This window comes from Notothenia rossii (genome assembly GCF_949606895.1).
Source record: "Notothenia rossii genome assembly, chromosome: 1".
Lineage (NCBI taxonomy): Eukaryota > Metazoa > Chordata > Actinopteri > Perciformes > Nototheniidae > Notothenia > Notothenia rossii.
This window is the reverse complement of record NC_136912.1, coordinates 9,167,829-9,189,938: the sequence shown is the minus strand read 5'-3', so window position 1 is coordinate 9,189,938 and position 22,110 is coordinate 9,167,829. Positions and strand designations below refer to the sequence as shown.

At 39.1% G+C, this 22,110-nt stretch overlaps 1 protein-coding gene and 1 long non-coding RNA gene across 3 annotated transcripts; one reads left to right on the top strand and one right to left on the bottom strand.

Moving 5' to 3' along the window:
• Window positions 1–1,736: 1,736 nt before the first annotated feature.
• On the top strand, window positions 1,737–22,047 carry LOC307028519. 2 transcript variants are annotated; one of them, XR_013805010.1, is made up of 4 exons: window positions 1,737–2,007; window positions 3,165–3,284; window positions 4,872–4,970; window positions 21,874–22,047. It is a non-coding gene; the product is annotated as an uncharacterized lncRNA (long non-coding RNA). The 2 variants fall into 2 exon arrangements; XR_013805011.1 differs by lacking the exon at window positions 21,874–22,047 and having other exon boundaries at window positions 4,872–5,288.
• Window positions 5,411–16,881, bottom strand: LOC307028446 (E3 ubiquitin-protein ligase TRIM47-like). Its single transcript, XM_079663473.1, has 5 exons — window positions 16,353–16,881; window positions 8,837–9,996; window positions 7,152–7,261; window positions 5,891–5,979; window positions 5,411–5,804 (listed from the first exon to the last, which is right to left on the bottom strand). Exons 2-5 carry the CDS (start codon window positions 9,992–9,994, stop codon window positions 5,683–5,685), a joined length of 1,479 nt encoding a protein of 492 aa, XP_079519599.1. The 5' UTR covers window positions 9,995–9,996; window positions 16,353–16,881; the 3' UTR covers window positions 5,411–5,682.
• Window positions 22,048–22,110: the final 63 nt, after the last annotated feature.

Genomic DNA, 22,110 nt, shown 5'->3' with positions numbered 1-22,110 from the left:
ACGTGGTTGTTTACCAATACCAACACTGTTCATGGTTTTGTGACAAGGCTTGCATGTTATCAAAGTTTTTCTATAAAAGTTCAATAAAGACATGGTTTATATTAACATCCAAAGAGATTAACAGACTAGTTCCCAGAGCTAAGTAACATTCATACCAATAAGATCTAACTAAAATAACTGCATATCAGTGCAGCCCCAGTCCAGTGATTCACAAAGTAAACAATTCATAATTATCACTACATTGTTGAGCAAAACAGAAATCACTCCAATAAGTCTTACAACTAAAAACAAATGCACAGTTTTAACAGTAAGACAAAACCTAACGTTTGATGAGACACAGTTAAAATAGAAAGCTCATAAAACAAATGATAAATAACTTTAATCATTTTTTTCAGTAAAAAAAGAACTGGTTTTCATCCAGTTATTAGTCATAAAACATCAGAAATATAAAAATAAAAACTCCCATTATCCTGTCAGGAGATGGGTTTAAGCAGAAAAATGCTCAGCAGGATATTAGAGATGGCAGTGGGAAAGCCATATAGAAAAGTAGCGTCATGCTATTATGAGGCTGAATATGTTACAAAAGTTATCACTCAATGCTGTGACAAAAAAGTTCAGCTTTACATTCAAAAGTTTGGATTTAAAAGAGCTAAAGTTTATAAAGATCAGACGGTCAGAGTTTAGAGACGGCCTCCCCTGCAGCAGTGAGTAGAGACATGGACTTTATATTGCAATCAGCCTCGATAACAAGCTTCCTAATCACTCGCTCTCATCTCGCCAGATACGTCACCAGCTGAGATAAAAGATGTAGAGAAAACCTCAAAATGATCATGGATGACTCTTTATTCACCTCCGACTTATAACTTGCTTTTCACCACAAGCTCTAAGTGTGTATGTGTGTGTTATGGGGCAAGTTTAACAGGAATATAGCCATCTTCTCCACCGGCTCTACACTGTTAAAAAAGATCCTAATTTTACAGGAAATAAGTTTAATTTTTGTTTGTAATTATCATGTTTTTTTAAATCACTTGCAAAATCCTGTAAAATTACAGATATTAACTATAAATTAACAACCCAAAACATTATTTTAAGTATTTTGACAATTACAACAAACGTTACACGAGGCCTTTGGCGCAGTGGGTTCTGCGTGTGTGTTTGGATCAGGGGGTCACAAATTGCTCCTGTGGGGATTGTCCACAGTATTGAGTATGTAAGTCGCTTTGGATAAAAGCGTCTAACAAGTAACATGTAACAACAAACAACATTTTTTTCATTTAAAAAAAAAAGTACATTTACTATATAATACTAGAGTATTTTTGCACATTCAGAAAATACATGCAGATGTACGTAAAACAAAAATGATTACCTGTAATTAAATATGTAACACGTAATATAAAAGTAAAACATCTACAGTTGACAATATCATTTGAAAAAATAAAAAACATAGAAAGTGGAGAAATCTCTACAGGGAGGACCAAGGTTTAAAACACACACTGTTATTTACTCAACAATAAGTCACAGTTATCCTTGTTTTATTTATGAGTTATGTTTCTGTGGGTTTTTTCCATCGGTCAGTATACAGTAATAAGCCTTATAGTCACTCTTACATGCAGTATAATGTATGGTTTTAAATGACCTTTAAATAAAAAATTAAATAAGCAATTTCCCAATTTACAATAATACCCTATAAAAGGTCTGATGTCAGAGTGGGCTGGGCTTGGATTCGGATTCTGGCGGACAGCCAGAGCTACGGCACTTGAAATAGAATTCAGCCATAACACGGCAGACAAGTCAGGCATGTTTGGAATGAGTCCACAACACTCCTGATTGGTTAATATAAACGTCACATTTGAAACATCGACGTCAGTTTGAGCGGGTCTCCTGTGGAGCTACAGCTGTCTGTATGTCTGCTCCAGGAGTTTATGGATTAATATCAGGATCGTTTTACATCTACACATTAAATATGAGCATCTGGATGTCAACAGAGAACAGAAGACTTGAGATCTGGTGAGTCCTACAACTGTAATGGAGTTAAACATGTATTTAGATAATCCTTAGTTTGTGAATGTTTTATTTTTTATTTAAGGTTACGTTTCTTCTTCTAGTTCAGTGAGTTTTGGTCGTACAGTGATGAGACTCAGCTTTCATATGATATGTCGTTTGTGTAGATAGCATGAAGTAGAAATGATCGCTTTTGCCAGTCATGTGCTAAAGTAGCGTTAGCTCCGTTAGCCCGTTTTCGCTAAGTGCTGATTTAGAGCTTGGTGTTAGACTTGTGTTTCATTTAGGTAAAAATTGTTGATATTGTCAGTTAGCTGAGTTCCTTCCCGTTAAGTGGGTTTGCATCATTAATAGGTTGTTAAATGTTAAGAAGCCCTGAGATGCTGTTTCTTGCAAGATGTTGCGTCTGCCCCCACTGATGCGGGAAACCGGGTTTAGCAGGTTAACAAGGTGGCTGCTAACGTTAGTTTACAGATTATTGCAGTGCTGCCCCCACCCTCTCATCTCCAATACGTGAGAATTACACATAAACATCAGTGTTTCCCCATGGATGGGGTCATAGCAGCGGTGCTAAGGCACGCGGGCTAGCTAGCTCTGCTCTATTACAAGCTAACATGACTAGCTAATGTCAAAGTGTATGAACTAAAATAGTTTTTGTATTACTACATCATACATGCTTGGTCCAAATCACTGCTAAAATAATTATTTTTGAAAAAAATTATTATTATAGTATGTTTTTTTTGTTGCATTTGTATCACACTTGTCATAAACTATTTTAGTTCATCAATTAAGAACGAGAAAATGAAAATAATGATTTGTGGTAATCAAAAACAAGGTATTTAATTAATACTCTGAATATTAAAGACTAAATAAATAGATTTGAAAATATATAGTAAAGAAACACTCAGCCATGCATGAAATAACATAGGAAAAGAATACGGGTGATGTTTGACCCATGTTGTACCTAAGAAGTGTAGTGATACAAACATGATTTATATTCAAAACGTAAGAAAGGAACAATTTGAATTGGTGTTGATCAAAAATAGGTTAATTGAGGAATACCTGGAATCCTGAATGATTCAAGTAATTTATTGCAAATATTTACAATTAAAACTAATTCGGGTCACTTTTGACTCATGTTGGTTGTATGATGTGTAACAAAGGGTTACCGTGATGGCTTTGTGTGCAAAGCTACTGACGCCAGCCGGTGTCCCTCTCATCAGTCTCTCCAGGCAGCATCCAGCTATTCTTCTTCCATCTTGCAGATGAAAAGACTTTGATATGTGAGTAATAACTAACTTGTGTATAACATAATATTGAATGTGGTTTAGTAAAGTATTTAAAAATACCCCACATTGTACAAGTACAGGACAATCAGACCTTGTTCAACAAAGATCATCAGACAATTGTTTTATCTTTTTAAGGTACAGCCGCAGCAGAGAGTCTGAGTTTGAAGAAAACACTAACATTTTATTTAGTTTTGTTTAATCATCAATATTTACTGGTCTTGAATTTCCTCACTGGGTTACAAAATGCTCAAATGTTATTGTACAGGGACATTATGCAGATTTCATCAACTGAAGATGAAAATATAGATTCAGCGATATATACTAAGAATCAATAATCAGGTACTAATTTATTCTTGCAAGAAGGAGCAGAGTTAAATCACATACAAAGGATATGGTTTAACTCACACACATGGGGTATGTTGCTCAACGGAGCAGGAAAAAACATCAGGCTTATATAGTCCAAAACACAGAGATAACAACAAAGTCGTAAATCGAGGTGGCGCTAATATCATCAGCAGGTGACGGGGACATCTGCGACGTGTTCTGGAAAGAGTCACGTACTTCCTTCACGCCACTGTTGCTCTTTGCTCCATGAGGTACTTAGGAGACAACAAGTATGTGTCCTCTCATAAATATCAACAACCTGAAATGCCCTGCCTCCTCCTATCACAAGAAGAGGCAGCTGCAAGGTCATACACAGTGCAGAGTCACACAGTATCAGTGCATTAAAACAACTCATCATTGTATTTTCTCCAACATATCCCTCCTGTTTATACTTCGTATAACATAGAATTTGGAAAATACAAATTATTATAAAGATTAAAAATTCATATACAAAAGTACCCAAAGCTGTAGCTAGGCGCTGCTAATGAAACCTCAAGTGTTCAATTTGTTACTTTTGCTTTTTTATTAAGAATTGATCAAGCATATCTTCCTCTTCGAAATCCCAGTTATACTTCGCTAACATGCAGTGCCTGGGAGGGTGCGTTTGATTGTTCCCACCCTTACCACATTTATGGACTAGGTCATGTTAGACAAGCAATCCAGTGGTTAGTTTTAGGGTAAGCTCCATTTTTTTTTTTTGTCTTTAATGTATTCACTTTAAGAGAAAAGGATTTCAGAAACAAGTCTCAAGTTTGGCTCGAGGTAACATTAACAAAAGCTAACTCTTGTCAGACTATGTTCCCCCCTTTGAAGTGTGTGTGTGTGTGTGTGTGTGTGTGTGTGTGTGTGTGTGTGTGTGTGTGTGTGTGTGTGTGTGTGTGTGTGTGTGTGTGTGTGTGTGTGTGTGTGTGTGTGTGTGTGTGTGTGTGTGTGTGTGTGTGTGTGTGTGTGTGTGTGTGTGTGTGTGTGTGTGTGTGTGTGTGTGTGTGTGTGTGTGTGTGTGTGTGTGTGTGTGTGTGTGTGTGTGTGTGTGTGTGTGTGTGTGTGTGTGTGTGTGTGTGTGTGTGTGTGTGTGTGTGTGTGTGTGTGTGTGTGTGTGTGTGTGTGTGTGTGTACAAGATTTGGGGATCTATTGGCAGCTGCTGATAATAACATCCATCATTATGGTTTACTAATTGTTATCTTTTTGTCCTCTAGGTTGCACTGCTACCATAGCGCAGAATGGACAGAGAAAACATGATTGGGCCTCAAGTTTTTTGCAGCGAATATATTGTCCTACAAACTTGGGATAGGAGGGTGAGTGAACAAGTTATCCATTGGTTGGAACCTACATCCCCATTGTTAGACACACTAAATCCTGCAAACTGCTCCTTCAAATTGACAACATGAACATATGTTGCCATTTTGTAATTTCAGTTGAGAATGTTTCAAAATAATCTTAAAAAAATAAACTTTTTGTTTCTACTGTTTGTAAGTATGATGTTTAAATATGAAATGCTGTATTGATTAGGTGTACTATAATTCTACACATATTTGTTTATTTGAAGTTTTCAGAGTAATTGTTTCCTACAGTACATTTTGTGCTGTCATTTTGTTGAATGTGTTTGATTGGAAAATGTTAGAAAAAAGTTGTAAAATAACAGTATACAATAAATAAATAAAAGTAGAACTTTAGGTTCTGTATTTATTTTAGTGTTTGATCATACAAATGTAAAAAAAAAAAAATGTAATTACAGTTTTTCTCATCAGAACTTTATTTAAGGTATTTTATTGTAACATTTTAAGACAATGGATTTTGAAAAGAGAGGAAACTTCTGTAACATTACAGTTACATTACATTACATTACATTACATTACATTGCATTACATTACATTGCATTTAGCTGACGGTGTTTCCCTGTAAAATCTTTAAGGACAATTCCTGTTTATTAATTACTTTTGCACTTTATTTCAGTTAAAGTATTTTACTTTAATTCTATGGTTTGTGTTTGGCAGCTGCTGCTACCAGTCATTTGACTGTTTTTTTCCGATTTTTTTTACACTGTACTCGCTTCCATCCGTATACTATCTCCTCCTCCATTGTACTCCTCAGCTCATCCTCGGTAAGGGAAATGTTGCCTTCGCTGTTGTCTGCACACACACAATGAAGACATGTTTAAAAGCCTGAGATGAAATCCATTTATGAGCGAGTGAAGTGGATGAATATGACCACTTACCTTGAAAAGTGTACAGAGGCCACTGGCCATCAGGAGTTTCTACGTCATCAAACTCTAAGATATTCTGAGGCTGTTGAGCTGCTGCACCCCTGGAAATGTACAAGAACAACAATCAAGTAATTGTATTCGGTATATCTAAACATTGACATTTTTTTTTTTTTTCAATATCTTTGATTTGCTTTCCTGCTTGGAGTTAGATGAAAAGACTGGTACCGCTCTCCAATATCTGTTAAGTAAATATAAAGCTACATCCAGCAGCTGGGCTAGCTTAGCTTAGCATAAAGATCGGAAACATGGGGGAACAGCAGGGTCATTACCAGTGCTCTATGTTATTTATATAAAATGGTAAGAGTTATCATTCTCAATTCAAAATGCAAATGAATGAAGTGAGATGTATGTTTTCAATGCAGTTTGAATGGCAAATATCAGTTTAGCCACTGTAGCGACAGCAGCGTCTAAGGGAAGAACTTGTCCTGCATGCATATTTTGATTGTGTTTTAAGAACTATGACATCAGTTACTAGAACATGTTATTAGAACGTGTTAGATTGTAACATTTTCTTCAGATCCTCACTGAGGGCAAAATGCTGAGGAAAAGTGTTATTATTTTTGGAAATGTGAACACTCATTAAGAAAGTTTCTCTCCTGTGTAGCATAAATTATGAAAAAACAGGAGGCACACGTTTTTTAAAGCTAGGAGACTTGCTGAAGGGAGATTTTGTACAGCTCTATGATAGAAGTGAGGTGAGGTACTGATGATGGGCGACAAGGCCTGGTTTGCAATTATAATGAATACCAAATATGTAGGAGGTCAAGGCTTTACGTGGACCACTTAAGTTCTCCCACACCAAACTGGGAAAACCATTTCTTTATGGACCTGGCTTTGTCATACAGGGGAAAAGGAAAGGGTGTTCCCAAATTAGGAGCACACTTTTGTCCAAAAAATACATCACTGTTTTCTGTATTTCCGCCTTTGCAGACCATTTACATGCAAAAAAACCTATATGACACACTAAAGGAAAGAGACAACCCCCAAAAACCTAATAGCCCCCCCCCCCCTTTAAAGTAAATCCAAAAGCTTCAAACTAACTAACTGACCACTAAAGAAAGTATTTAAATGTTTGCTTAAAGACGAAAAACCCAAACAAAATAAGGGCAAATTAAAACTAATGAATTATGATACAACAACAATCTATGCTGCCCCAAACAATATCATCTGATCACAGTAGACAACATGCAGTGGATGATAGTGATGTTGTCACCATTGGTCCTGCTCCTTTTGCAGCTCTTTAGCGATGTCGTCAATCTTTGACTGCAGCTCCTTCTTGCTCTGCTTCAGGCGAAGGTCATAGAAACCTTCTGCAGGAGGCGGCTACACACAGACACACACAGACACACACACACACACACACACACACACACACACACACACACACACACACACACAGTTATTATCCAAGCATCATGTAAACAGCAACCTTTATAAATGATCACCACCAGATGTCACTCCTTTCTGTTTCAATTTCTCTTCGTACCCGAGCAACATAATTATTATTTTACAAGGAAACACACATCGTTACAGACAACGAAATCAAGGAGAAAGGCCATTAGTAACCATATAACATCCCCTGAGAACACCACTGAATAGAGAGGCGAAGTACCTCCCCTTCTGGTGGAGCTCCATGGGACCTTATTTTGGAAAAATTATGTATTGAAGTCAATAGCAAAAGCAAGATTATCCTTCTATCCCGTTTGAATTGTGCCACGAATTACACATAGGATGTTTGTCAATTTAAAAGATAATTCAGTCAACATCTTTTTTTTTTTAACGTCACGTTGGCACATTTCACCTCTTTCTTTCAGAATGAAGTGAAAAGTATTAAAAGAGGTGAAAATCACTACAAGTCAGGCCATGTTGAGAACTGTACATGCACAAAAGGGGAGTTAGTCGGGTCCGTAAGAGCCAGCATGCGGGACCGGCTTTACAAGGTTTCGGTGAGTAACACGAGTGTAATGTATAACGTTAATGACATCATTTACGTGACTTTGATTTGTGGTCTTTCTAGTTGCGTATTTTTCATAGTCTTATATTTCAACAGTTTTACGAGAAACTGTGACTTTTTTGACTTGGAAATTATTTTTTAAGATTGATAAACATCATGTGTAATTCGTGGCACAATTCAAACGGGATCGAAAGATAATCTTTCTCTCCCCATTGACTTCAATACATAATTTTTCCGAAATAAGGTCCCATGAAGTAGAAGGGCGGGAATTCCTCTCTATATTAAATGTGAGATTTTTTTTGTATTGACTGATGCAACAAGTAAAACTGTTTTTCCTGTGATGCCATACCAATGTACAATTAAGTAAGAGCAAGAATCCTAATTATTCCACACAATCAAACTGATTTAAATTCCCTAAGATTTTGAGACAGGAGTGACACAGCACTATTAACTTTTGAACCGGTAAAAAAACGTGGTTGGGTTTAAACTTAGTGGTAGACTCCTGCTGGACTTTGAGCTGAGATATTGTTAAAATGAGGCTCATAAACAAGGGTTGTTGTAAAAATCCTGGATTATTTTCTCCAAATATTATGACTAAAGAAATGGGCTTTTATTGCTTTACCTCCATAGAGACAAAGGTCAATAATTAGTGAGATAAAAGATTTGAACAAGATTTTTACAAGGTTGTTTGTTCGAATAATTCAAACTAGAAATCACACTTTTTCTGAAAGGAAATGTTGCTATTTTTTAAACAGTCCAGTGAACTCTCCCTTCCTGTTGATCGACTCTCTGAGCACTCCTAAATTCCATTTAGGCTTCCCTTGAACATGAACCTCGGAGTAAAATCTGCCTGAAGAGAAACTCTGCCCTCCCAAAACAAAATTATAATGAGAAAATCTCTGTAGGTTGTCTGGGAGATTGTTCTTTACATCACCATGACTCACTTGTTTCCTATCAGGAGACAGGATGAGTTCAGGGTGTGCTGTATCAGGATCAAGAGTCACATCCACTGCGTACCTCTGGACCCTCTTCAGCTCAGCCTCACCGAGCAGCTTTTTCATCTCTTTATCAAGGGTCTCCTCCAGCTGGATCAAGGCCCCCTCCACAGTTTTCTGATATGAAGGTACATGGACGTTGATCTTTGTCCAGTCCTTTGTGGGTGGAACAGCTTTCAGTAACGGAAAGCTACGGAGAACATGGAGGTGGTCTTCTGAGCGTGTGACCTGCCCCACGTCAGTGTTTCTCTTCTTCAGATCTGATATTTCCTGTTCCAGCTCTTTGATGAGGCCTTCAGCCTGTTTCTTTGTAGCTGTCACCTTCTCTCCTATTGTTTTATAGAGCTCATGCAGGCCTCTCTCAAGAAACTTGTTCAGAGAAGTGAAGACCTGAACACTTTCTGATAGCTCCATGTGCGCATTTTCTGTACTTTGCTTTACTGAGTGTCTGATCGCCTCAATCTTTACTCGTCTCTTCTGAATCAACACCTGAATTTTAGCTTCTGTCTTCAACAGCTCAACCTTCTTGTCTTCACATTCATATTTCAGAGGAACAAACTCATGCATCTTGTGGTCTAAAGCAGAGCAGTGCAGACAGACAAATGTCTGGTCGGTCTTACAGAACAGCTCCAGAGGTTTATCGTGCTCCGGACACATCCTGTCTTCCAGGTTCTCCACAGGGTCGATCAGCTGATGTCTTTTCAGACCTGACACATTTAAATGAGGCTCCAGGTGAGTCTCACAGTAGGAGGCCAGACACACCAGGCAGGACTTCAGGGCCTTCAGTTTGGTTCCAGTGCAAAAGTCACAGGAAACGTTTACTGGTGTGACCGATTGTTGCTGTGACCGTTTGCGGTTGGCTTTCTGTTGAGCCGACTGTCTGAACTCACCAACCATCTCAGAGAACAAAGTGTTGACCCTCAACAAAGGTATTTTTTGAAAACCTTCATTACACAAGGGACATCTGTAATTAATTTTCCAGTGTTCAGTGATGCAGGTTTTGCAGAAGTTGTGTCCACATGGTGTGCTGACTGGATCCCTGAACAAATCCAGACAGATGGAGCACTGGAACTGCTCTTCGGTTAGCAGGCAGCTGACAGAAGACATGTCTGAGAAAGTCAAAGTATTATTTAAGAAGACATATTATGCAAATGTTATAATAGTTTTATAATTGTATTTCATGCCTCTACTTTGACATGTTTACATGTTTTAATGTTCAAAAAGCTCTTTATTTTTCTCATACTGCCCTGTCTGAAACCAGAGCCCAGTCTGCTCTGATTGGTTAGGTGGCCGGCTCTGTTGTGATTGGTCAACTGCTTAGAGATGTAATAGAGGCAATAGAGGTGCGAGTCTTACATTGTGATGTCACTATGTTCAGGAATTAAACAAATAAGTCCAATGGAGGAGTTACAGGCAGGGGGGGAGGGGGGGGGGGGTAGTGTGTGGCCCACAGCAACACATTCTCACTCCCAACTCCTCCTACAGTGACGTTATGTCAGGATCCCTTGGCGACGTAACTATCAAATGCAGTGGGGTGCCCTATAGCGTCGATTTTCACCTATCGGAGTCCCATTTGTTGGGGAAATATTTTCCATGGCCCATAACTTTGAACCAGTTTATCAGTTCATACCAGAGTTCAAATCCTGCCTGGAACACCACTACTAGTGTGCCCTTGAGTAAGGCACTTAGCCCTCGGTTACTCCAGGGAGAATGTCCCTGTAATTGGTCACTGTAAGTCGCTTTGGAATAAGGCGTCTGCGAAATGCCTGAATTGTAAATTGTAAATGATATTTTTGGGAGAATGAACCCCACGGATCCTCAACTCTGGTGTGTTTCACTCATTAACGACGCAACAAAGAGCAACAAGATCATTGTCTACAGTAGCCATGAACTCGCATATATTATCTTATTTGAGGGGGGGGGGGGGGGGGGGGGGGTGGATGCATGGACCACCCGAATAGGTTAAGGGGCATTTGGCTTTTCTTGCCGGGGGGGGGGGGGGGGTGCGGTGCGTTGCCCCCACAAATATAATCAAATTCTGTGGGAAACACTGATATCCCCTCTCACCTTTTTTATTTACTTTAGCCATAGAACCACTAGCCACAAGTATACGGCGGCATCCCGGAATATCACCTGTCTCCATTAAAGGGCAGAATCATCAATTGGCATTATATGCGGATGACATTTTGCTATATGTGTCAAAACCACAGGAATCTATGCCCTTAATTATGGAGCTGTTTAACCATTTTGGCTCCTTCTCTGGGTTTCAAATAAACTGGGATAAGAGTGATTTAATGCCAGTGTACTTGAACCAGAACAGCTCCACACTGAAATATGTGCCCTTTAAGATAGCCGAGGACAGGTTCACTTACCTGGGGGTGACAGTCACCAGAAAACCCGAACGGTTACTTGAGGAGAACTGGAAACTGAAAATAACCCAGTTTAAGCAGAACATAGACTTCTGGAAAACTCTCCCTCTGTCACTGGTTGAGAGAGTAAACGCAGTTAAGATGGTGGTTCTCCCACGTTTTACATATCTCTTCCAGTCAATCCCATCATGTATACCGCAAAGCTATTTTAAGAAATTAGACTCTATTCTAACCGCCTTCATCTGGCAATATAAAGCGGTGCGTATCGGCAAGAAACACCTTTGTAAAGCTAAATAGGAGGGAGGGTTTGCTCTACCAAACGTTAGATGTTATTAGTGGGCAGCACATTTAAACATTCTGGCTTTCTGGAGAAGTGGTACCCTCACTGAGGGCACTGAGGAGGACACTCCAGCCTGGCTTTCTATGGAGCGGGCGGCCTGTCTCGGAACTTATCTCCCATCCCTTCTGAATAGCCCAGTTAAGACTAATAAATTACTATATGCAGGGAACTTTCTGTTACACAATTCTCTTAAAATATGGAAACAAATTAAAACATACTTGAAAGCAACAACTATGTACATAGACAGCCCAATCTGTGGCAACCACGCCTTTCAACCGGCCAGCGTGGATTCCGCGTTTGCTCGCTGGAAGGAGAAGGGAGTGGAGTGCTTGAAGAATTTGTACCAGGGGGGCCACTTGATGTCCTTCCAACAATTTTTCGATATCTACAGATCCGGAGCTTTATGAGGTCTCATATACAGTAGCTACATTTGCAGATATACCACAGCATCGGGCACTTGAAGAGATAATTCATGTTAGACCAGGATGTTTGTGAAGTACCTCTCTGAAGGGTCCCAATGTGTTCACTTTGAGGGGCTGTCTTCTGAGTGGTTAAACATTGCTAATGGTTTTCCACAAGGTTCTGTTTTTGGTCCACTTTTATTCTCCATAAATATCAACAGTTTAGGTGAAAATGTGAATGAAGCTACTTTACATTTTTATGCGGACGATACCATTATGTACTGTGCAGGTCCCTCCATTCAGGAGGCTGTTGTTCAATTACAGGCTGTTTTTAACATTATTCAGACTCAGCTCACTGAGCTTAAGCTTCTTTTAAATGTTGATAAAACCAAGGTAATGCTATTTTCAACAAAAAAAAAGAGTCTGTTTTAGATATTGTTACTATGCAAGGACAAGTACTTGAAGTGGTTACCTGTTATAAATACCTTGGTATCTGGCTTGATGATTATCTTACTTTTAAACTTCAGGTCAATAACCTGCTTAAAAAACTGAGGGTTAGGCTAGGTTTCTTTTTCAGAAACAAGTCCTGTTTCTTGCTTGAGGCCAGGAAAAGGCTAGTCACTGTGACCTTTTTACCTGTGCTGGACTATGGTGATTGGTTGTATATGAATGCACCTGCCTATTGTCTGAACAAGTGAGATGCTGCCTTTCACGGCACACTGAGATTTGTCAGATTGTAAAGCACTTACTCATCACTGTACACTGTATACCAAGGCAGGTTTGCCATCACTTACTGTAAAGAGGCTCAGTCATTGGTACATGTTTATTTATAAAGCTTTGTTGGGTAAACTCCCGTATTATATCTGCTCTCTGATAACACAGAGAGTTGCAAGCAGCTATTGTCTGAGATCACATGATGTAGTATTGTTAGATGTGCCAAGAGCAAGGACTGTCTTACTGTAGGTAAGACAGCTTTTATGTGCGCAGCTCCACTTGCTTGGAACAATCTTCAGCAAGAATTGAAACTGAGCAATCTCCTTCCTCTGCATGTTTTTAAAGCTAGGCTAAATGAAATGCTCATTGATACTATGGGCACTTGTAAATGTCTATAACTATGTAAATGTATCCTGTAAATATAATGTATGATGTCCTTTATTGTTTTATGTTTCATCTGGAACCTATATGCTGCAGGTCTCCCTTGAAAAAGAGATCTATTATCTCAAGGGACCAATCTGATTAAATAAAGGTTTGAAATGAAATGAAAAGAGGAGCAGTGTCAACCCTATACCAGACACTTCTTAGTCAGGAAGTAGTCAGCACAGAAAAGTATAGAACTGTGTGGATGACATAATTGGGTATGCCGATCACTGAGGAATGTTGGGAAACATGTTTTAGGAATATTCACCGGTGCTCAGTAAATGTTAGATTAAATCTGATACAATTTAAAGTTGTACATGGGTTGCACTACTCAAAAGTTAAAGTAAACAATATGTATTCCAGCATATCAGCATTATGTAACAAATGTAAAAATCTACCTGGCATCCTTACAGACCAATTCTGGACATGCTCCAACCTCCACTCATTCTGGACTTCTGTATTTGATTTTTATTCAAAAGCATTTGACAAGCAATTGAAGCCTGTTCCCCTTGTGGCCATTCTGGGGTTCACGAGTGACACTGATCTGAACTATCGCAGTGACAAATGGCCGGTGTTTTTGGGTACTGTTTTGGCTAAAAAACTTATTTTGAGGTTATGGAAGTCTGATGCTGTGCCTTCGTTCGAGATGTGGCTGAGGGAGTTGGGTGAGATCCTCTACCTGGAGAAACTTAGATTCAAGAATGCAGGAAGGGGGAGAGTGTTTGATAAGGCCTGGGCTCCAGTGATGAGACACTTAAGAGGTCTGGGTGAGGATGAAGGTGTGGGGTGAATGATCAATAATGTTAATCCTGTAACTTTTATCTTGTTTTTTTTCTTCAATTTGTTATGAACATTTTTTCTCTGTCCTGATGTGCTCTCTTGGACTGCCCTCTTGTTTCTAGCATGAATATTGCATTTCTTGTTATCTCGCCCATGGATGTGTTTTAAAACCGCCAACTGCCTAATTGTACTAGTATGTTCTGAATCCTCTGTTTTGTTGTTACTGAAAATGGAAAATATGATAGCTTTGTTATACCAATGCGGTTGGTGCAATACATTTCTGCTATAAAAATATTCTTTAAAAAATTAATGCATTTCTAAAAGCCACCATGCATTTATTTTCCCGTTTATATCCTTCATATCTTGTTTCAAATAAAATATATAAACTCAAAAAAAAAAAAAAAAAAAAGACAGTGGTTATGAAAATGGATTCAACCCACACTATGATCTTCATATACACAGTTAATCATTAACTCATTTAGACCGATGACAATCATATTAGATTCATATTAACCCCAGAACTGCAGACAATATAGCTAGGACTCAAAAAGTCTGTTCAAAAAGGCAGAATTCCAGGTAAGAAAATCATATATGGCATTTGCCATTACACATATTTAATTTAAATGTATGTTAACACTAGAACCGCCAACAGCGTCAGCACCTACATAGATATCATTTTCAGATCATTTAATTTGTTCCTCTTCATAATTTCCTTATAAACTAAGTAGGACGATTTAAAACTCAGTTAATTGGGTTAATTTAGAAATTGCTTCAGTTTATCATCATAACAGATCAAAAAGTTCAGATTCATTTTACAATAAATCAAAGAATGATGCACTTCTACAAACAAAAACAACATAATTAAAACATTTAAACAAACTACTAAAAGTAGATTAACTACATTATTCAAAAGTGTACAGTAACTTCTGATAATAACACAGGGGAAATAAACAAGGCATCTCTTTAACTCTCTCTCTCTCCTGACAGCCCGTCAGTATCAGGGTTAGTCAAAATGAATCCCTTGGCGGTTCTAATTTACAGTTTTATCTTCTCTTTGCTTAATCGATTTGAAACCAAGTCTAACGTAGCTTAAACTTAACGTTAGCTTTCTAGCTAACACAACACATTCACTTACCTTTCTCTGTGTTTTTTTTTTGTAGTGACGAATTAATTGGATGTTGTGGTGGTCCTGTCACTGATCTTTATGCTGCAGACCCTGCATACCGCTGTTCTTTTCTTAGAAGCGTAATCGACAACATAACCCTTGAATCCAAACTTGACTATTTTTTTAGTAACGCTAGCCGCTGCCATGGTAACTGACACTCCTGCCTACTTGTGGGTTGCCAGGGTTGCGCGCATAGTGCTATAATCACCCAATCACGTTTTTCGAAAAAACGAAATGTAATATCTCAATACAAAAACAAACGCAAATATTTAATTTAAAAAAGTCAAGTCCTTTCAAATCGTCTGTCTCAAGCTTAAGTCAAGTCTCAAGAAATGAATACCAAGTCAAAGTCAAGTCAAGTCTTTTATCAATGTTAGTCAAGCAAGTCTCAAGTAAAAAAATATGTGACTCGAGTCTGACTCGAGTCAAGTCATGTGACTCGAGTCCCCACCTCTGGTTCATACTGTCCTGACTGAGCACACGCACCTGTAGCCTTGGCTGCTGTTTGCAGACTTTGCAGACCGTTTAAATGCAGAAAAAGCTACATAACACACAAGGGGACGGGTAATAACCGGAAAAGCATGACATGGGACCTTTACATTTTTTTTTAATAAATGATTATGGGAAGTGCCCTTTTTCTCACTTGAGCTCCTGCCCCCCAAATTGTCTGTGCACGTCCCTGTGTGGCTTGGTATTGAGTAAGAAAAAGGTTGATAAACGCTGTGAGAATTGGTCTGCGGAGAGCATTTATCCCAATCCCAACTCTTCAATTAACAACGTTCAGGGAGCTCTATGCAAGTCAATGGGACTCTCTGGTAGTTGAACATCTACGCTATAGGGCCCCCCACTGCGTTTGATAGTGACGCCAAGGGATCCTGACATAACGTCACTATAGTACGAGTTGGGAGTGAGAATGTGTTGCCCACACAGTGTGGGAGAGAAACTCCCTTTGGAGGGAACACAGGGACTTTAACCTTAGCAGACCATTTACATGCACACAAACCTAGGCCTATATGACACACTACAGGAAAGGAAAAAACCCAAAACCATATTAGGGCCTCATTTAAATATTTTGTTACACACATATTTCAAGTCAAAGTCAAATCTGTATAACGAATAAAGTATGATTACTGCATTAAAAATAACTTTGTAGGTATTTTTAACTCAACTGAAAAGTTACTTCAACTGATGTAACTTCCTGTTTGTTTATAGCTGTACGTTTTGTGTTAATCCTGGTTGTTTAAACTCAGTAAATAGTAGCAGCTGTACTCACCAGTATTTGAGTAAAGTGCTGAGAAAGAACTGACAAACTCAGTTTAATCTTCCTTCAGACAGAAAATCCAGAGATGTGTCTCCACTGCAGCTCTGACAAGCGATAGGTTTCATTTATGGAAAGTGACGTTACAGCTCTCCTCCCTCCAGTGTTGCTCCTCCTCTTAGAGCAGCTCTGTGTTTCCCCTTCAGGGTTACACAGGATTAAAGTTACAGACATCTGGGCACAAGATAGGTTTAACATTTAGAAATACTTTTAACATATTTTCTTAAAGCCACTAGGACGGTTGTCTCAAAAAAAAAAATCTTAGATTCAGAAAAGACCAACAGTGTTCTTCAGCTCAGTGCAAAGTCAAGCTCCATGTTTAGCCGTTTTGTGTCATTCTTATGTTGGTCTTTTTCTGTGGTTGTTACTCAATCATACCAGGAAGTAGTCTTGTGTGCAGTCTGTAAACGCCTTTAACAAACTCTTATCTCGACACTCTAAAACGTTTTAAGCTGTAAACATTAATTTATAAGTTGTGTTGACGTAATAATGCTGGTAATTAGAATGACTAACAAAGCACTTATATACTAATAAAGGACTGGCTTATCTAAAGCCAGTTGAGTAGCACTTAAAATGTTTTGGCTCTATGAAACCTGATGTACTTATATGATTCTGTTTTCTTCAAGTTTGTGTCTTGTTGGTCGAACGCACTTATTGTAAGTCACTTTGGATAAAAGTGTCAGCTAAATGCAATGTAATGTAATAATGTAATGTAATTACATCAACTTAATATTGTGTGTATTCTAAACTCGGATTTCTGTGTTAATTGACTTAAAACTAAATTCAAGTTGTAGTAAGTAATGCAATTGGCTTGATAACTTAATTGTTTTACACCTTGAGTTAAGGATTTCAAGTCCACTCCCACTTAACATTCCTGTCCGACAGTTAAGACAGAAATAGAAATACTATACAAAGAACATTTTTAAGGTGAGTGTCATCTTTTGTCATTCAAATACAGTAGATACTCTTGTAGTTGCGCTGTAGGCAAATTGCTGTTTGACCAAAATTAGCAGCCTTTGAACTGTGAATAGTTCTGTGAGAGGGTACAAAGTACAGTCTAAAAACGAATTCAGGCGACCTTTCACCTCCACTTAATTAAATGCATGTTTGCAAGATAAAAATGTGAGTTAATTGATTTAGATAAACATTTTAAGTTGCAAACATTAATTTATAAGTTGTGTTGACGTAATAATGTTGGTAATTACATCAATTTAATATTGTGTGTAATTTGAACTCTGATTTCTGCGTTAATTGACTTAAAAGAAAATTCAAGTAGTAGTAAGTAATGCAATTGGCTTAATAGCTTAATTGTTCTACATCTTGAGTTAAGGATTTCAAGTCCACTCCCACTTAACATGCCTGGACAAGTTCCGACAGTTAAGACAAATAGAAATACTATACAAAGGACATTTTAAGGTGAGTGTCATCTTTTGTCCTTCAGATAGCCTTGTAGTTGCACTGTATAGGCAAATTGCTGTTTGACCAAAATTAGCAGCCTTTGAACTGTGAATAGTTCTGTGAGAGGGTACAAAGTACAAGTAGTGGAGGCTGCTGTGAGTGTAAAAATACTTTGGTTACTATTGTGATATAACTCTTTATTAAAAATGATTCTCTGTGAAGCAGATCAAGGACATGCTTGTTGAGGTAGGATCGTTATTTAGAGTTGTCATTGAAATGCAAGTTGTTGGCAGTCACCCGTTCAGAATATATTCATTTAGGTTATTTCTCTTTTTTCCCTTTTTCAAAAATAGCACAATACAATTGAAGTATGCAGAGAACTATAGCCATCCGCTGCCTTGTCGTGTACCTTGGAGAAAAGGAAGAGGACCTTTTCAAGGAGTTTAGCGACGTAATTAAAAATCTTGAAATAAAATAAAATCCATGGACAAGTGCAAAAGCACTGCTCTCTGTCAGTTACATTTTGAAGCATATTGCACTTTTGGCCACACCCCAATCAATAATATCTTAGCAACGTTCAGCATGGATGTTGACAGCAATGGCATGGGAAAAGGATTGTGTAAAATTAGCTTCTGCTCTTCACTTAACCAGTTCAAATATTGTATGGAACCTGCAAAAAGATAAGAAGGTACACTAAAACTTGCACGGTTGTGATTAAAAAAAATCTGTCCACATGCATTTAAACACTAGGCAAAGTACTCAAAAGCACCTCTGTGTGTCTTCAGGACCACATTGCCATGATGACACACACATGCAGACTCAATAGGTGAAAACAAGACCAGCGTTGCTTTAGCAGCTGGTGATAATGGCTCTGAATGAGCTAAGAGTGACAGTTTAAAAAGTATGCAATTACCTAATTTATTATCTCTTATGCGCTAACCTATTATTTAATGTTCTTAAAAAAGACATGAATATCGCCTTCATCAGTGACCGGTCCACCCCAGGATCTGACTATACGATGGCAACCATCGTGGTCGAGGGAAACAAATGAATGATTGTATTACATTACATTACATTGCATTTAGCTGACGCTTTTATCCAAAGTAACTTACAATAAGTGCGTTCGACCAAGAAGATACAAACTTGAAGAAAACAGAATCATATAAGTACATCAGGTTTCATAGAGCCAAAACATTTCAAGTGCTACTCAACTGGCTTTAGATAAGCCAGTCCTTTATTAGTATATAAGTGCTTTGTTAGTAATTCTATCGCTCGAAGTGGAGTCGAAAAAGATGAGTTTTCAGTTTGCGCCGGAAGATGTGTAAGCTTTCTGCTGTCCAGGGGCCTCATGTATAACGTCGTGCGTAGGATTGACGTGGGAAGGTTGCTTACGTAGTAGAAATCCGAAAAATAGGTCCATACATTTTCCGCCACTTTCTGATTCACCAAACATTTTGTACCGGCGAGGAAAGTGCGTATGCCACTTCCTACGCCGGTTTCCCTTTATAAATCACAACCGACTCGAAATGCGGTGCAGCTTTTGCGGGCTTCACGTAACGCCCATATTTGCCTATAAATAGTCAAAGAAACGCCCTTTCATTCATTCATTTTGACTGACTGCATGGAGAAGATCGCAGGAAATGACGACAGAACAGCTAAAAAAGACATCTCACACCGTGTCAGATTTTGGTTATTTTGGGCAGGTGGAGATAAATCATATTGTTTGGTGGATGCAGTTTGAACCAGAGTAGCAGCATGGAGGTCGGATCGTCACCAAAATAAATAAATAAGTGGTCCGAAAAAGGTTAATGTCAAAAAAAAAACACATAGCCTTCCTCAGGCAGTGTGTTTGTACCCGGGACAGGAGACCCCCCCTTGATGAGAAACTGTAAGAACTGATCGGGGAATCCCTCCGGAGTGGAGTCATGACGACTGGATCTGAATTATGTTTTTGTATTTGGTGATTTGTGTCCCAGCTGTCGATCAGCTGTGCGCAGCGTCTCCACTGCAGCCTGTGCATCTCAACCCCCCCCCCACCCCCCCTCCGTAGCAACTCTATATCCACCAGTTAAAGGAAATACAACTAATGTGTTGTGTTATATTAGCTGTACAATTTACCACATATGGTGCTCTTAGTTTCCATACCTCCTGTGTTTTACGAGCGACTTATCAAGTCTTGGCAAACGGCATAAAACACGATTAAACATGTATTAAACATATATAAAACCATGCTCGTATCTACAACCTATAGAAATGCAAAACGGCGTCAGTTTAAACGTAATTCTGTCCTCCTGCTTACCGCGTCATTTATGAGAAAAAATTTCATAACATTAACACAACATATTCGAGGTGGTTTTAAATAACATATCCGTATTTATTTATTTCTCCAAGTTATGTTTTTGTGTGCACTGAGGAATCTCAAACAGGCATTTGTTAAATCATTTTAAGATTGGCTTTAATCAATGTTTGAAAATGAATTCTTTATATATGATAAATGAGAGGTAACATTTTATTTATGGTATTATTTCCACATATTTCTCTCCATTCTTCCTTCTGCCAACGGTGTCGCAGTTTCTCGTCTCTCCTGTTTTTGTGCTTGCTTAGTGCGTACGCATGGGTTAGAGTTTGCGTGGAGGACCGCACGTTTTCCCGTCAAGTTAGTATCTTATAAATCGCAAACATTGCGTAGAAACTGCCGTACGCCATTTTTTGAGCGTATATCCCTTTATAAATGAGGCCCCTGGTGTCAATGGGGAGCTCATTCCACCATTTTGGAGCCAGGATAGCAAACCCACGTGTTTTTGCTGATGGGAACTTGGGTCCCCCTCGCAGTGCGGGTGCAGCGAGCTGTTTGGCCGATACAGAGCGGAGTGCACGTGCTGGGGTGTACGGTTTAATCATGTCCTGGATGTAGGAAGGGACAGATCCATTCACTGGTACGCAAGTACCAGTGAAGTGGATTCTAGCAGTTACTGGAAGCCAGTGAAGGGAGCGGAGGAGCGGCGTGGTGTGGGAGAATTTAGGAAGACCAGATGAGCCGCTGCATTCTGGATGAGCTGCAGAGGTCGGATGGCACATGCAGGTAGACCAGCCAGGAGGGAGTTGCAGTAGTCTAGGCGTGAGATGACGAGAGCCTGGACCAGAACCTGCGTCGCTTTCTGGGTCAGCTGGGGACGTATCCTCCTGATGTTGTAAAGAGTGTATCTACAGCAGCGGGTTGTAGCAGCGATGTTTGCAGTGAAGGACAGTTTGTTATCCAGGATCACACCCAGATTCCTTGCAGTCTGAGTCGGGGAAACAATAGAGGTGCCGATGTTGATTGTTAGGTCAAGAGTGGGACAATCTTTTCCCGGAAAGGAAAAGCAGTTCAGTCTTGTCAAGGTTGAGCTTGAGGTGATGAGCAGACATCCACTGAGAGATGTCAGCTAGACCAGCAGAGGTGCGTGCGACGACCTGGGTCTCTGAGCGGGGAAAGGACAGAATTAATTGTGTCGTCAGCGTAGCAGTGGTTTGAAAAACCATGCGGGGTAATGACTGATCCGAGTGAGTTTGTGTGCAAGGAGAAGAGGAGGGGACCGAATGAGCAAGCATTCTGCGTTAAATTTGTTCATACTGTTTGAAATAATGACTGTCTGCAGTGTAAACATCTTTGTTACATCTTTTGTAAAATTGATGTGTGTGATCTGCAGATTGGTGGCCATTGAGAGTTTGTTACTGTAGTTTTACAACAACTTTACAGATTTCACATATTTGGCACTGGTTTTAAATATGCAAATGCCTCTAACTTCGATGTGATGGCAGCATTTATTTGCTGTGTCCCCATTTCCCATGGTAATATGGCTAATGTGTTTATTTATTATTTGTGGGGCAATTTCAATTTGTGTTATTTCTCTTTTTTTCTCAAAATGTAAATGAAGCTCAGCGCAAGTTGTTTCAGGAAGACTGGTATACATTCACTCCGCAGCTATAATCAGCTCATCACAGGCGTTCTCTTTAACCTATTACATTTCACCTCATTCTCAGCAGCCAATCACCGCGTTGCAGCCAAACTTTAAAATGGTTCTCCTCTCTCCTGCAGTCAGCTGATTTCAGGTTTTCATGCTGCTGCCCACCTCCTCCCCATCCACCTCCTTTCATCATATCCAGTGCCAGGAGAGCTAATCCAAAGACCTCATCACACCTCCTCTTCATCCCATCTCCTCATCAAATCCAGATCTTCAGCATCATCAACAGTGTCTAGACCCGGGGGGGTGGGGGGTTCCCTATATGCTCACCGCTGCATTTCCCCCTTTAGATATAAGATTTCAGGATCGGG